A 15,749-nucleotide genomic window follows, 5' to 3' on the forward strand; every position below is an offset into this window, starting at 1 on the left:
TGAACATTGACAACAATATACAACAAAAATCATGTGAGTGTGATCTTCCTTTCAAAGTATCTTATTGTATAAACTCACGCTTTTTGTGCTCATACAAGATGATATAAAACCTATGTTAGGAGAAGTGAAATGAATGATGTAGGTGTTGTGATACAGAGGTAGACTACCATGTAAGGGCTACCTGAACACAAGCACTATGATACAGTACCTCACAATCTGAAGACCAAGACAGCTACCAACTGACTAAAAGGTAACACAAACAGCATGGATATGCTGGACAAGGAGAAGATTCACAGAACTGTGTGAAATTTCATCATACTATTCAAAATAGGGCATGATTTAAACCTTATAAATTATTTCTTTCTGGAATTTTACTTTTATTATTTTTGGGTGGTGGTGGCTGACCATGGGTAACTGCAACTGCATATACAAAGTGAAACCTCAGATAAGGGGGAACAACACTGTAATAATAATAATTTTATTAATAGCCATATGATCCATAAAAGTGGTTACAATGTATAACAGTCTTGCAAACAACATTTATCTATCCCTTTGTCTTGCAACAAATGGTAAGCTAAATAATTATAGCATTAGAATGTTAAATAATTTAAGCTGAAGTTCTAATATTACAGGGACTATGTCTGCTCTGTTTCACATTACTTCAAAGCCCTACTGGAACATGATAAATATGCACTAAATATTTACAGAAGAAAATAAAGGACAGAGGAAAGGAAGTAAACAATAAAGAGGACAATTCCAGATTACCTGTCCTCAAAATGCACCTCGATGACATTTAGTGTTTCTAATACAAAACAACCAATGTAAGAAAGAAGATAAACAGTACTCTCCAATTGATCTCAAGGCCAGATTCTCTACCTTCACATGAGAATATGAATTTCTTCCATTTTTTTGTGAGTATTGAAAATTTTAATATTAGTAAATTTAATATTAATTTTAATATTAATAAATACCTGATAACATAAGAATGTCCCACATGGCAGATAAGTTTCAAGAGCAATATTTTCATTCGTAAAGGATTCATTTTAAAAGTTATTAAAAATTCAAATTATTTAAAGTGCTGATTTACACATATTATATAATTACACAATTTCTTCAGAAAGCAACTGCCATATAAAGTAAAGCACTCATTAATGATTAAAGAATCCCCTATTTGGTAGTTAAGTCATTTACATAATGACTTATCTTCTGAGAGTAAAAACTATTCTGATTCAGGGAACTTTCACTGAACTGATTACAGAGGAAGAAATCTAAAGGGAGTTAGTATTACAATTGGGTATGCAGAAAAATGACAGAAAGGACAACTACAAAGACAACGAAAGAGGTATAAAAGTCTAAGTCCAGAAGATTTATGCCAACAATGAGAAAAGAGACAAGTATTAGAGAGAAACTAATAAGAATGAGACCAGAAACTCAACAATAACAAAAATCAATCTGATTTTTAAAATGGCAGAGGCCAGCGATATAAGTAGTTCAGTGGTAGAGTATTCACCACCATGCACAAGTTCTAAATTTGAAACCCAGCATGGGAAATGGCAGGCAAGGGACACCTGGGATGACAGCCCTTAGTAGACGATTCTCAAAAAGAAGACTGCACAAGTGATCAATAAGCACACGAAAACATGCTCAACATCAGAAGTCATCTAGGAAATGCAACTCAAACTCACAGTAAGATAAGCACTTTACACCCACTACAAGGGTTACAAGCAAAGAAAAAAAAACACAAAATAAACAAGTATTATACTATCTTCACAGTAGCCCAAAGGTAAAAGAAACCCAAGTATAATCAAATTATGGTATACATATATAATGAACTATTATTCACTCTTTAAATGGAAGAAACTTCTTATAAATATTACACGATTGGACCATGAAATGGTTGGAAACGGATTGAAGCATGAATTAGTTGGAAAACTAATTTTCCAACAAGTCACACACAAAATATTTACAGTAGTGTATAAATCCTCTCTTAAAAGGGCATTAGAATAGTCCAACTCATAAAGACAGAAAGTAAATAGTGGTTACCAAGTATTGGAACAAGAGGATATGAAGAGCTATTGTCTAACAAGTACAATGTCAGTTTGAAGTGATTAAAACATTTCTGATAATTAACACTAGAGATAGTTACAAGACAATGCAAATGTGCTTAATACCAATGAAGTACATGCCTAAAAACTATAATGCTAAATTTTATGTCATATATTGGTCACTAATCTTAATTAGTCATTAATCTCAAATTTTATATATAATTGAAATACAGGAGAACAGATTATAGGAGATGCAGAGGGTTGAACAATGGCTCCTCAAAAAGATACATCCTAATCCTTATCCAGTGATGGCAAACCTATGCCACACATGCCACAGCCAGATGTTTCTTACCAATGAAAAGCTCTAAAAGGTTCACCATCACTGTCCTAATCTATAGAGTTCTAACTGTATCCTTTCTTAGAAGAAATGAAAATAATATTTGCAAATATAATTAAGGATCTTGAAAATAGGGTTACTGGAATGGATCTTAAATCCAGTGACACTGTACTCATAAAAGAAAAGCTGAGAGAAATTTGAGACAGATGAAAAAGACACAAGTACTCAGAGAATAATTCAATGTGAAAACATAGGCAGAGACTGAAGCGGTACAATTACACCTCAAGGAAAATCTTAGGATTGTCAGTAGCAATCTTAAGATTGTAAAATAGCAGAATAAGCTCTTTGAAGCCTCTGAATACAGCACTGCCAACACCTTAATTTCAGATTTATTCTATCCTACACTAAATGAAAATACTTGATCTCTGTGCCATTCCCATCCCTTCATCTACATGTTAAATGCCTGCAACAAATCTTCCAAAAGGCACATGTGATTTGCAATGGAAAAGTTACAATATTGTTTTATTGCACATTATAAAGGAAGGACCTCCTCCATATCTCTACCCTGTATTTAGGAGAGTATTTATTTCACATTATTAAAATGCTATGTTTCTCCAAGAAAAGTATAGCAAGCTTAAGGACCAGATATACTTTCATTTGCCATTAGTTATTAATTTTAATCTTAATAGCTGGATATAAATTTATAAGCACATGTTCATCCCTTGTCTGTGTGACTGACATTTTCTCAAAAATGAGCCAAGTGGAACTTGTCGTTTTAAGGAAAAAAAAAAAAAAAGAAAGAAACCTCAGTACTTGTCAATTATAAAATTCAAGCTGTCAAGTGAACATTCAAATTTTGGAAAATCTGTATCTGCTACATGATCTTGACTGCTTACCAACACTTACAGTTCTATACCCTAATTTTTAAAATAGTTCACAAACAGAAAGAAAACTAAATAATGACAATATTTGAATAGAAACTTAAAACTATACTGTGTTTGAAATTCATAAGGCAGTATTTTATAAAATATCCACAGAATCAGAAAATCAAGAATGACCTCTATTAGCCAGTCATGATGACACACACTTGTAATCTCAGCACTGGGGAGGCTGAGGCAGAAAAATTACTGTGAGTTCAAAGCCAGCCTGAGCTACACAGCAGGACGTTGTCTGGCAACACCGAAAAAAATAAGAAAAAAAAAGAATGACCTATATCCCAATTTTAACAAAAAAAAAAGCATGCTCTATTTGGGAGGGTGGCTCTTAAGGAGGCTCTATATAAAAATCTAACTTGTGACTTGAAATTTTATTAAAATTTAAAGTGAATGTGATAGGGAAAAAAATGGACCTAAAATACTAGGACGTTTGAAATATACACAGTATATGAATAAAACAGAAACATCGTCTCCAGGTACCTTTTATTATTTTGTATGTATGACTTCTCAAGTAATATTTTAAGATCCCTGCAGAGGCCACATTTTACAATTATTTCCTATCTGATATATGAATTATTTGTTTGAAAAACTGAGATTTACACAAGAAGGAAACAAGACTGTAATAAGATCTAAATTACATCCCAGCTCTGGAACTTAGCAAGATTTGAATGATTTAGTAAGCTTTACTTCTTTCAGTGAAAACATACCTCATTTGGGAGTCACCCTACAAATTTCATTTAAAAAAATACCACAGATAACTAATAATCATAGAATAAATAAGAGTTGTGGTTCAGGAATTTGTATGCTCATCTTGCAATTTTTCATATTGTTTTCAAATAATCAATGAATTTTTAAATTTTGCACTTCAGGAAAAGGAATTAATATGTACAAGGAAAACAGTACATATTTATATAGAAATGTACTGTTCAAAGAATTGGGTATGTAACATGTTGCTGTATGGCACACAGATTTTTAAGTATTTTAAGTACAGTGTAGTGCTACCTGTATTATTGAAAGTTAACGTATGATAGCAGTGTAGTATCCGGCATAATTTCAATTTATTCCTGTTCACAATATTCTAAAATATCACAACTACTACTTCACACATGTTTCCAGTCATCCTATGATCTTCTACAAATCAATTCTTTCCTCTTTCCTTTCTCCTTCATTCCTATACCCCGAAGATAATTTCCACCACTAGAGGGCAGTAAGTATACAAAGATAAAAGAATTTATGAGAAATTGAGATTCATATACTGTACTAACAAATCTAAGAACTATACCATTACAAACCCTAAAGCATAGAAAATTAGACTTGAATATGAAGACATATATTTCAAATTCAAAAATATTCCTAGAAAAGGAGTTCATTGAAGCATAGAATGGTTGGTATTCAAAGGAACTATTTCTTCATTAAGGACAAACCAAATACACCTAACTTCCTTGAAGGAAGCTAGCAATATTACAAATCAGGATTTTTAAAAAATATTGTCCTCAAATAAAAAAGATTAAAGAAATAAAGAAAATCACAGAAAGGTAGAAAATACAGAGTAAGTAAGAAAGAGAAAACTGATTTACCAATTCTTCCACTAACGTGCACATACAGTTGTATTCTTCTGGGGGAAAAGTGATTGTGGAAACGACCAGAGTTTTCAGTTCTTTAGGTCTTACACATACGAAGGCAAGGATAAGAAAAACCGATAGTCACTAACCTTTGACAGGTAATTTTACTACTTTTTGTATAGAATCTAAATTGAGATGAATTAAATTTACTTTTATAAATATTACAAAAGTGTAACACACAGTCAACATTTTTAGCAAACTGCAGTTTTCTTACCCTCATCGGATGTATATCAGCATAAGGAGGTTTTCCTTCAGCCATTTCTATAGAAGTAATGCCAAGTGACCAGATGTCAGCCACACAGTTATAACCTATTTCTTGAATTACCTCAGGAGCCATCCAAAATGGAGTTCCTATCACAGTATTGCGTTTTGCCATTGTATCCTGCAATAACATTATACAGACACAAACATTACTATAAGAATACAAGAAAATCTATATGTCAAACATATTTTTTAAATTACATGTTTTAAAACCTCAGATATCACAGATTCTATTGAAATGGACTATTTTTCTAGAACTTCAACACAGTATTATTTAGGAATTAAAAGTTTGAAATAACTAAACATCCACAAGTAGCAACTCTATTTAATTAAAGATAGTATTATAAATATAAAAGCTACAAAACCAGCGTACTAAGATGGCTTCCTGTTTATAGTATTTAAGCATTCTGACAAGATATATATTCAATGTCCCTTAAATTACAAATAAAATGAATATTTAAATTTGGATCAATTATGGCTCCTTCAAAAGAACAAGGAAGTTACACATTTCTTTCTATGCCCCAAAAATATTGTCAAAGTTTAGTCACAATGGAGCTTGAACAAATAAGCCAAAATTATCAGTCAACTTACTGTTAACTGACCAGCCACTCCAAAATCTGCCAATTTTGCATGTCCTTCCGTATTGAGGAGAATATTTCCAGCTTTTATATCTCTATGTATTTTTCTCATGAAGTGTAAATATTCTAATCCTTTCAATGTAGATTTTAGAATGGTTGCAATTTCATCTTCTGTTAACTGGAAAGGAACATTTTTTAAAAATTATTGAAATATGTCACATAAATTCTTACCAGAGAACACAAGTAAAAAGTACAATACTTTTTTTTTTTTTTTTTTTTTTTTTGAGAACCTGGGACTGAACCCAGGACTTCACCCACAAGCAATCTATCCCTGAGGTACATCACTTTTGACACAGGAATTTACACTTAAGTTGCTCTGACCAGCCTCAAACTTGCAATCTTCCTGCCTCAACCTCCCAAGTAGCTAGGATTTCAGGCATGCACCATCACTTACAGCAACAAGTACCTCTTTCTCATGTCATTAAACCAAGAAAAGGCTAACGAGTAAATAAGAAAATCTCCTTGCTATAATATTCTTTGTTGTTATTACCCACATTACTGATGAAATGGTGATTAAATCTTTTCTTTTAAATCATCAGTGTCATCCATAAAGCAAAGGATATAGCTCAAGAATCATCATGACCATAAGAAATCATTATTTATTATCTTAATACTTAACCCTTGGGTAACACTATTGCAACTATTTGTCCAAAAAACCAAATTCAAACACTGTTCCCTCTGATGCCTACCATCCTTGAGAAAAATCAAAACAAATAACTTCACCATATGAAGGAAAGACAGTAAGAGAGGGTGGCTTGTCACAAGTCTTCTGCATGCAGCACTCACACTAACACCACTTGCTTTCAGCCAAGTCATCCCTAATCACTCAACTCCTCGGCATCTGACCCAAATATGATATAATACTAAAAACTCAAAAACAAAACTGTCGGAGAAGTATTACACAGACAAACACAAGGAAAAATGGTCAAAGGAAGGAAACGAGACAAGTGATGAGGAGGTTAAGAAAAACAGGTAGGAAAAGAAAACATTTATGTTGTAGCAGTAGAGCCACTGCTATTTGTACCAAGAGCTGCTAAGGACTTTGCATGTGTAATCTCATTTATCCTTACAACAATCCTATACAGTGCAGTTTTAAAATAATAAAGCTTAATTAGACTGCTTACCAGGTTCCTATCAAAAGCACTCCTAAAATCCTTGGAGACTTAATTACCCTTGTATCTTAAGTTATACTAACAAAGTGATTCTCAGTGAGACCTATGTAGCTTCAGAATGGAGACTGGTTGTCAAAGTAAACCACCATGTTCTTAGACATTGGAAATTTCAGCCCTATTTCCCAATCACCAATGTCCAATAACTTAATCAACCATGCCTATGTAATGGAAACAATATAAAAATCTCAAATGATGAGAACTGCGCTCATGGAGTTTATTATTTTATATGTAAGAGAAGGCACAGCTTGCTAGAAAACAAGCTAACACAAGACTTCAGTGGCATCTGCTATGAGGCTAACACCTAAATTGAGAATAACTTTAAAAAATAAAAATAAAAAAATTTAAAAACCAAAATAACTAAAATGCTACTTTAGATATCCAAGGAAGTTTGCTAAGACTTGTTTTCTTTTCTTTTCTTTTTCCTCCCCCAACCCCTCCTCCTGAGAAAACTCTTAGTTCCCATCAAAGAAGGCATGTTTAATGACGTCTCAATGATATGAAAGAGCCACTCATGTAACTGATTATCTGGGAACACACCACTGCACACTGTCTTAGTTACTTTCTGGTTGCTGGGACAAAATACCTTACATATGCAACTTAAAAGAGACATTTACTTTGCCTTATGGTTTTAGTCCATGATTACCCGGCTCACAGACAGAAACAGGACACCAAAGAGACATGATAGAAGAAAAGGTATTCAACACACATGGTCAGGAAACAAAGACAGAAGGGAGACGACAGAGACAAGAATATGTACACCCTACTAGATCAGGCCTCCAGTTATAATCACCTCCAAACAGGCCCAACTCCTAAGTTCACATTCAGCTACTTATCAAGCAATGAATCCACTGGTAAGTTTAACTATAAGTAGTTCTTATGAATCAATCACCTTCCACATATGATAATTTGCGGGGATATTTCACATACAAACCATAACATCAACTGAGGGGAATAAAAAGATAAAACCATTTTAACTCAACTTCTCAAATCTTTTCCAAAAAACTGAAGGAAAGATTCTAAAATTCATCCTATGAGATATTACCTGCATACTAAAACCAAAGACACTACCCAAAAAACAAAAACAAAACTATAGACCAATATACTTTATGAACACTCAGGCTATAATATTCAAGAAATACTGGAAAACCCAATATAGTAGGATACTCAAAAGACTCTACCAAATAAAATTGATTCCTGCGTTAAGAATGGCTCAGTATGTGCAGATTTACACAAATGTAACACATTGTCTTTACACAATGAAATATACCACGTGAAGGAAAAGTAACCACATGGTCATCTCCACTGATAGCAGAAAAACCATCTGATTAAACTTAACACCCTTCATACTAAAACCACAAAACAATATAAGGATAGACAGAAACTATACTATCTCAACATATACGAAAGTCACACAAGAAAATCCATAGCTCATATGGTATACCTAATGATAAAAGCTTGAAAACTTCTAAGATTAGAAACAAGGAAAGGTAGCCTGCTTTTTGTATTTCTATTCAACATAGAACTGGATAATTCTAGCCAAAGCAATTAAGCAAGAAAAAGAAAAGACAAATTAGAAAAAAAGTTATCTCTATATGCAGATCTGATCACATATGTAGAAAACTGAGTAAAGAAAACTACCAGAACTAATAAATTTTAAAAAGTAGAAGGATACAAATTCAACACACAAAATCAGTTGCTTTTCTATATATACATAAATAATGAAAAGGAAATTACAGAAACAATTCCATTTACAAAAGCATCAAAAATCTAAAACACCTAAAAATGACCCAAAAAAGTGAAAGCATGACAATAAGAACTACAAAACATTATTAAGCCAGACACTGTGGCACACAACTGTAATCTCAGGCTCATAGGACGCTGAGGCAAGAGGATCACATTTTCAAGCTCAGACTTGGCAACTCAGTAACTAAGCAAACCTAGTCTCAAAAAAAGCACAGAATATAGTTCAGTGTGGCCCTAGTTTTGAAAGAAAGAAAAAAAAAGAAAGAATATATATCATGCTCATGGTTAAGAAGGCTTACTGTCAACAACCCAAAGCAATCTACAGATTCAATACAATGCCTATCACAACTTTAATGATATTTATTATACAAATTTTAAAAAGCAGGACTTCCAGAAAGATGGAATGGTGAGCAGCAGAGAAAGAGCCTCGCCAAGATTCGGTATCCAGACACTGGACTATAGCAACATGAGGAAGAGAAAAAGGAGGGAAGTGGATTCCCTGGACCCAGAAAGGATCTAAAGTAAGACTTGAAAGCCATAGAGAGAGATAATCCAAGAATGCAGCAAAAAGAAAATCAGGCTGGCAGCTGCAGCCCAAGGACAGGAAGCCCCACACCCTGGTGAGCCCTGCAGTAGGCCTAGAGAAGATGCCAACCCTAGTAAACCACCTCTGCAGCCCCAGAGAGGAAGCCACCCACACCTAGTTGTCCACCCTCCTCCCAACTCTAAGCCAGCAACCAGAGGTACAGAAAAGAAGCCATGCCCCAAGTGAGCCAGCAGCTGCAGGCCTGGCGAAGCCATGCCCTACCACCGTGAGCCCCACCCAGAGCAAGTTCAGGAGACATAGACACAAAGGAAGTTGGAAGTTACACACCTGGAGTTTATGAAATGATTGCAATTGAAATACAGAAACAACTTAGTACTTACATTGTTTGATTAATTATGCATGCCTATATCTCACCCAAAACAAGTTTGGGAAACATAGACATAGAACAAATTGGAAGCCTGAGATTTCTAAAATGATAGCAACTGAAGTAAAGAAACAACTTAGGGCTTATATTGTTTGATTAACTTTGCATGTCTGTATCTCGTGGGCTGATCAACTATTAGGAGGATAACAATGTGCAATACAGTAACTATTGTTGATTTTCTACTGTCTTGTTTAGCTGGGTATATAGCTCTGTGGAAAGTGCAAGGTCATGAGTTTGATCCTCGGTACCAAAAAAAACTATGAACCTACTGTCCTGCAAACCTACTGTCTTGTTTTTTGAAACTCAAAGGTCATTCTCATATTAGTTTAGTTCATTTTATTATCTTGTCTTGCTTCATTCTTTTTAAAATAAAAATAAAAAATTTAAAAAGAATATTAAAATGCATGTGGAATCATCAGAGACCCTCAATAGCCAAAACAATCTTGAAATATAAGAACTATAAAACCTGTACTTCCGGACTTCAAAACTTACTACTACAAAGCAATATACATCAAAGCAGTATGGTATTAGCATTAAAAAGGCCATATCTATCAGAACAAGACCCCCTGAAATAACCATTATATACACAGTCACATGATTTTCACCAACAGTATCACTTAATAGGGTATCCTGGTGTTTTTCCATTGCTGAAATAAGTATGTGGTACCTGCAGCTTAAAGGAGAAGTAATTTATTTCACTTATGGTTTCAGAGGATTCCGTCTATAATCAGGTATTTCCAAGGCAGACACATTATGACAAAAAGCATGATGTAATAAAGCTTCTTAGTTCACTAAGGCCAGAAAGCAGAGCAAGGGAACAGCACTAGAGAAGAGGGCCCAGTAAACAGACAAATACCCATGATTGTGCCTTCATGACTCATTCAGACACACACAAAAGGGTACTTCACTAATCTCCTAGGAGAGTCAAAAAGTCACTCAAACCAACAATTCAACTTAAGTGCCACATTCTATCCCTTGTCAACTTGACACACAAACATAGCTCTTAATCTCCAAATAACAAGTTAATAATTCTGCCTAAAATGATATAACTAGCTTGCATACAATGAAAAATTAATAATCCCTTCTCCAAAGTCACAACAGTTGCCACATTGTTCTCAAATCCAAGTCAAGGTCTCTTCTGAAACCCAAGACAAATTCCTTGGTACGAATGCCTGTGAATCCAAAAACAAATTACAAAATCCCAAGGTACAATGGCTCAGGGGAGTTTCCAAAAAGGGAAGATTCTGGGAATTATAAAGAATTGGATCAAACCAAGAATAAAACCCAGCAAAAAAAAAAAAAAAAATTAAGCCCAGTGTGTGGCATAAAGGGGACACGGTGGCAAGATGTGAATTCCCAGGGTCTTGGCCAGTCTCATCCATATGTCCCTATGAGTTGCAGCACACACAACCTCTATCTTAAAGTGGTTCCACTCACAGCCTGCAGCTTTTCTTAGTAGACATGTTCCTGGCATCTCTAACTTCCTAGGTCTCTACTGCGTCTTTGGCTTCATTTCTACAACCACATGCACTTAGTTCTTAAGAGACATATTTTTTGGGCATTTTAGGCCTTCTTTTGTAATCTGGGTAGAATCCTCCCAGATGCCACACCTCCTTATCTTCTGCATGCCAATAAAACCAGTATCATATGTATGATGCCATGGAGTATCCCAACTATAAGAAGTAGTCAAGTTCCTTTGGACCATAGCTATAGGGGATTACAACTGCCTGAATGGCTAAGCATCATAAAATAAATCAAAAGGAGTTCATTTTCTAAGCAGTCCCCTTCTTGAATAAGAGGCTTAGGACCTCTCTCCTCTAATGAAAGGTTTATACTTTTGCTCCCATAAGCCTGTGAGACAGCACCTTGCTGATTCCTAACATGCCATCAAAGTATCTTTCTTCTTGCCCCAGTTCAAAGTACTTGGTCTTTTGAATGGCACTAATCTATTAGGCAACCAAACCTTCTTTAGTTCCAACTATACATGTGGATCTTTGAGGACCAAAATTTGAATTTTGAAAATTTTTCTGTTGTACTGTTTCTAATACTCAATATAAATCTTGCTCAAAGCAACCAACAGTACTCATGACACAGCATAAATGTTGCCCTGCCATGAAATTTCTTCTGCAAGATCAATTGGTCCATAGCCCTTAAACTCTGTCTTCCACAAAATCTCAAAATATAGGGAAAATGCAAACAAAATTTTGCCAGAATATACTAGATCGAGCTCTAGCCCAAGTGTCTAAGAACCACCATCTAAAACGTCATGAGCCTATCTTTTACTGTGTACATTTTCATCAGTATTTTTGTCTTCTGAGCTCTGACTAAGCACTCGTCACTGATTACCATATTCTCAGGTTTTTACAGCCTGTATCTCCAAACTTTTCCAAATTCCACCAGCAAATCAGTTCCAAAGACTTTTGACTCACATGGTCGGTATAGTCATAACAACCACCCCACTTCTTGGTATCAAATTCCTGTCAGCTTTGCCACTGCTGGGACAAACACCTGGTGCCCATGACTTAAAGAAGAGGTTTATCTGGCTCACGGTTTCAGAAAATTCTGCCCATAATCTGACTCTAAGAAAAAAACAACACAGCAAAAGGGAATGGCAGAGCAAAGCTTTTTAATTTACAGCATCCAAGAAGCAACCAGGGAAACAGTTCCAGAAACAAAGGGGTCAGGAACCAGATGGATAATAAAGGTCATACCTCCTTGAGCTACTGAGATAGCCAGAAGTGTCCTTTACTAATCCCCTAGACAGCTCACAAAAAAATCAAGCTTAATTGTCACATAGGGAAAGAGCAGGCTTTTCAACAAATGAAAATGATAGTGGTCAAATTGGATATCTGTATGCTAAAGCATAATTAGACCCTTACTTAACAACACAGACAAAAATTAACTCAAAAGTGATTAGACACCTAAATATAAGACCTAAAACTATATAATTCTAAGAAAAAGGCAAACACTTCACAACACTGGATTCAGCAATGATTTTTTTGGACATGATCAAACAGGCAGAGGCAACAAAAGAAAAATCAAACAAATTGGGTTTCATGAAAATTTTTTGAATTTGAGCATCAAAAGACCACCTCAACAATCTAAAAACTCAATCCACACAATGCATAAAATATCTGCACTTTATATATTTAATTAGAGACACATGTCCAAAATATATAGAGAACTACAAAAACTCAACAATTACAAAAAAGAAAAATCTGATTCAAAATAATAGGCAAAGAATCTGAACAGATTTCTCCATATACAATTGGCCAGTAAGCACATAAAAAGATCCTCAATAACTAAACATTAAGAAAATTAAAATCAAAATCACAATGAGATATCACTTCATTTTCATTAGTATGACTATTATTTTTTTTAAAAATTAAGTGCTAAAAAATGTGAAGAAACCAGATACCCTCTGCACTGTTGATAATAAGTTAGTATTATACAACCATTGTGGAAAACAGTATAGCAATTCAAAAAAAAAAATTATCATGGAATTACCTTTGAATAGAGCAATTCCACTTCTCAGTAAATACCAAAAGCAATGTATATTTTCATACTTATATTTACAGTCAACATTATTCATAATAGCTAAAAAGCTGAAGCAATCTACATGTCCACAAACAGACGAATGAGTAAGTAAAATAAGGTATGCAACTGTGTTTGCTTTACAGCACTACAACAAAATACATGAAATAACTGCCCTATAAATTTAAAAAGGCATACTTCAGGACACAGTGTTGGAGCTTCCAGCACTAGATGGAATGACACTATTACTTTGGGCACCTGGTGGGCATACTGGAAGGAAATGGAAGAGAATCCTACACTAAGAGAAATAAGCTAGTTATAAACACCAAACATCATATGATTTTGCATATATGAGACAGAATAGTCAAAATCACAGAAACAAAGTAGAATGTTAGTTGTCAGGAGCTAGAAGCAGAGAGTGATAAAATGGAGAGTTAGTATTTAATGGGTATCAAGTTTTAGTTTTACAATATGAGAAGAATTAGTGGTGATGGTTAGCCAAAATTATGAAGGGATTTAGCATCACTGATCTGACTACTTAAAAACAGTTAAGATGCTAAATTTCACGATGTGTATTTTACCACAATAAAAATATAAGTGAGGTGGGGAAAACACCTTGATTCAAGAAAAATCACATTTGTGATGAAGAAAGAAAGTTAAAGTTTAGTGAACCAACAAGGAACTAAGACTAGATGAAATCTGAGAGACAGGCAAGGACTAGATCATGCAAGGCTTTACCAGTCATGATTAAGGGCCTGGATTATTTGAAACAGATGGTACTTCTAGGAACTTATTTTCTACCAGATGTGATAATGGTCTGATCTGAGAGTCCACAGAAAGTAAGCACTACACTCTAAAGCTGCATGCTTAATACAATAGGTACTAACTACACACAGTTCCTAAGCATGTGAAATACGCCACAAAGATAAAACATACACTAAATACCAGGTCTTACTATAAAAATGAAACATAAACTATCTTACTAATAGTTTATATACTAATTCTCTTAAATATTATATTGATATTATGCATTAATATATTAATACTAAATATATTGGTAGTGTTTAATATATTATAATTGTATGTTGTTTCATATTATATAATATTGGTATATGTTTATGTTAAATGAGTTATTAAAATTAATAATTAAATGAGGGTCTAATTCTAAATAAGGCTAATTACAAAATTTTAAATTATATGTGACTCGTCTTACATTTCTATTGGACAGCATCATCCCTTAAGAGCAGCGATCTTTCTTTGGTCCACTGAAATATGCTTGGCACAGTCAGCACTCAATAAACAATAAATGAATGGATATGGACTTTTGCTGGTAAAAGAAAGGAGACACCCTCTTCTGGTATTCGTAATCTTTCTAAATTAATGTTTCACAGCCAAGGTCTGAGATTGGGAGACAGGAGTATTGTATATAACCACACAGTAAAATCCTGCAGAAGCTCTGCAAGATGATAGTACTGTCATGTGTACCTGGGATTTCTCCTCTTCTCCCACCCCTACTAACTGTACAAAGATTAACAACAGCTGAAGGTGTTACAAAAGCTGTATAGGGTTATATAACTGTATCATGTTTAAGTACTTCAGTGAAAATCTTTTTAATTCACTAGACTTCAGTGGCTATCTTCTAAAGACTATACTATTTACAACCAATAAATAAGTCCCTACTCCTCCATTAACTCTGATTTGTTATTTCATTTCCTGTATCCTATATTCAAAAGTATACTACAGAAAGATCAAAATTAAAAAGACTCACTACACTTCATGGTCTTAAGTTCTGTCTGATTTCAATGCTACAAACTCACTGGTCAAAACCAAAGCAAGGCTAATGGAAGATTTACCAGAGATCTTAGACTGATTTGTGAACTTTCTAGCTTTGCTACATGATTTGAAATGTTCAACTTCATGATGCTATAATATGTAAATAAAATATATTCATGTGAAAATCTTTTTCTTCATTCAACACACACCTACTTGACTGAGCTCTCCTACACCGATAAGTGTTGAAGATGCTAGGTATACATGGATGAAAGAAAATGATAGTCCTAATCTTCACAAAGCTTACAGGCATACCTGAAGACATAGCCTTTAGCTGTAAAGTGTTAAAACTGGAGTGGGCACACCTGAAACAAATTTTCATTATGCCTTTCTCTTGCTGGCAGTAAACTCCTTCCCCAATACTTCAGGGAGTTAGAATCTTCTTATTTGCCCCATATTCACCTCTGAATAATACAAGCAACCATCATTCATTCTAGAATGTAAAATGGGCTTTATTTAAATTTATTTTTGGCTTACTGTTATTTTAACAACCCACTAGAATATTAAGGGCCTAAAGTGTATCTGTACTTTAAGCCTTTTCAATTATGGAAAGTTTCTATTTCTCAATAAAATCATTTTAAACAATAAACAGAATATTTTCTCAAAAGCAGCCATAATGTTACCCTTAAGTTTTTATTTTATAGTATCAATTAAAAATTAT

General features: G+C 34.2%; 1 protein-coding gene across 5 annotated transcripts in view; it reads right to left on the reverse strand.

Moving 5' to 3' along the window:
* Window positions 1–15,749, reverse strand: part of Stk3 (serine/threonine kinase 3) — a 318,102-nt gene that overhangs the window by 203,139 nt on the left and 99,214 nt on the right. For all 5 annotated transcript variants that reach the window (XM_063257610.1, XM_063257611.1, XM_063257615.1 and 2 more), the window contains 2 exons: window positions 5,792–5,956; window positions 5,154–5,321 (listed from right to left, as the gene is read on the reverse strand). In XM_063257610.1, coding sequence (XP_063113680.1) covers window positions 5,154–5,321; window positions 5,792–5,956 — 333 coding nt within the window. The remainder of the gene's footprint in view (window positions 1–5,153; window positions 5,322–5,791; window positions 5,957–15,749) is intronic.

The sequence above is a fragment of the Cavia porcellus genome, unplaced genomic scaffold, assembly GCF_034190915.1.
Source record: "Cavia porcellus strain 051 isolate PalLab524CR breed Dunkin Hartley unplaced genomic scaffold, mCavPor4.1 scaffold_10, whole genome shotgun sequence".
NCBI classification, from domain to species: domain Eukaryota; kingdom Metazoa; phylum Chordata; class Mammalia; order Rodentia; family Caviidae; genus Cavia; species Cavia porcellus.